Source organism: Sinocyclocheilus grahami, unplaced genomic scaffold, assembly GCF_001515645.1.
Source record: "Sinocyclocheilus grahami isolate Dianchi unplaced genomic scaffold, SAMN03320097.WGS_v1.1 scaffold10769.1, whole genome shotgun sequence".
NCBI classification, from domain to species: domain Eukaryota; kingdom Metazoa; phylum Chordata; class Actinopteri; order Cypriniformes; family Cyprinidae; genus Sinocyclocheilus; species Sinocyclocheilus grahami.
Window position 1 is genome coordinate 6700 of NW_015513433.1, and position 527 is coordinate 7226.

The 527-nt window shown below is 41.4% G+C and overlaps 1 protein-coding gene across 1 annotated transcript in view; it reads right to left on the reverse strand.

Annotated features, from left to right (window-relative positions):
- Positions 1 to 227, reverse strand: part of LOC107578536 (G patch domain-containing protein 11-like) — a gene marked incomplete at its 5' end in the record, with an annotated part of 6380 nt that extends 6153 nt beyond the window's left edge. The window contains one exon of the mRNA XM_016264483.1: positions 6 to 227. Coding sequence (XP_016119969.1) covers positions 6 to 227 — 222 coding nt within the window. The remainder of the gene's footprint in view (positions 1 to 5) is intronic.
- Positions 228 to 527: the final 300 nt, after the last annotated feature.

Sequence of the window (527 nt, forward strand, 5' to 3'; positions counted from 1 at the left end):
CCTGCTTTATATCCCATCTTCTGCAGGAGCGCGAAGCCTTTATTTTGGCTGCTTAAGGAGCTCTGCAGCGCGGCCTCCCGACTCTCTCGCTCCTGCTCTTTGTAGCTCTTCTGCCGGTTCTGTGCGTTCTTCTCTTTCCGTAGAGCCTCTTTTTTCAAGGCTTCCTTCTCACGCTTCACCATCGGGACGCCAGGCCGAACATCCGGGCTGTTTTTGAGTAGAGAGCATCAAAACAATTCGACAAAACAGCATGTAAGGCACAGCTATTAATGTTTATATGCGAGCTGTAAGAATGGGGAATTATAGATGTTATTTAAAGTCAGAACTGAAACATTTGTATTTGTTTTCTGTACTTGATACAAGCTGACAAGCATATTCACAGTGTTACATTACAATATATTTTTGAAGAAAACACTATTTGAGTTTTTATAATAACGCTTCCTCCGGTGACAAAGTGTTCTGGACTGAATCAGATCAAGCACAGTTTAATATTATATTAAATATTAAGCAGCAAAACAGTTTCCAGC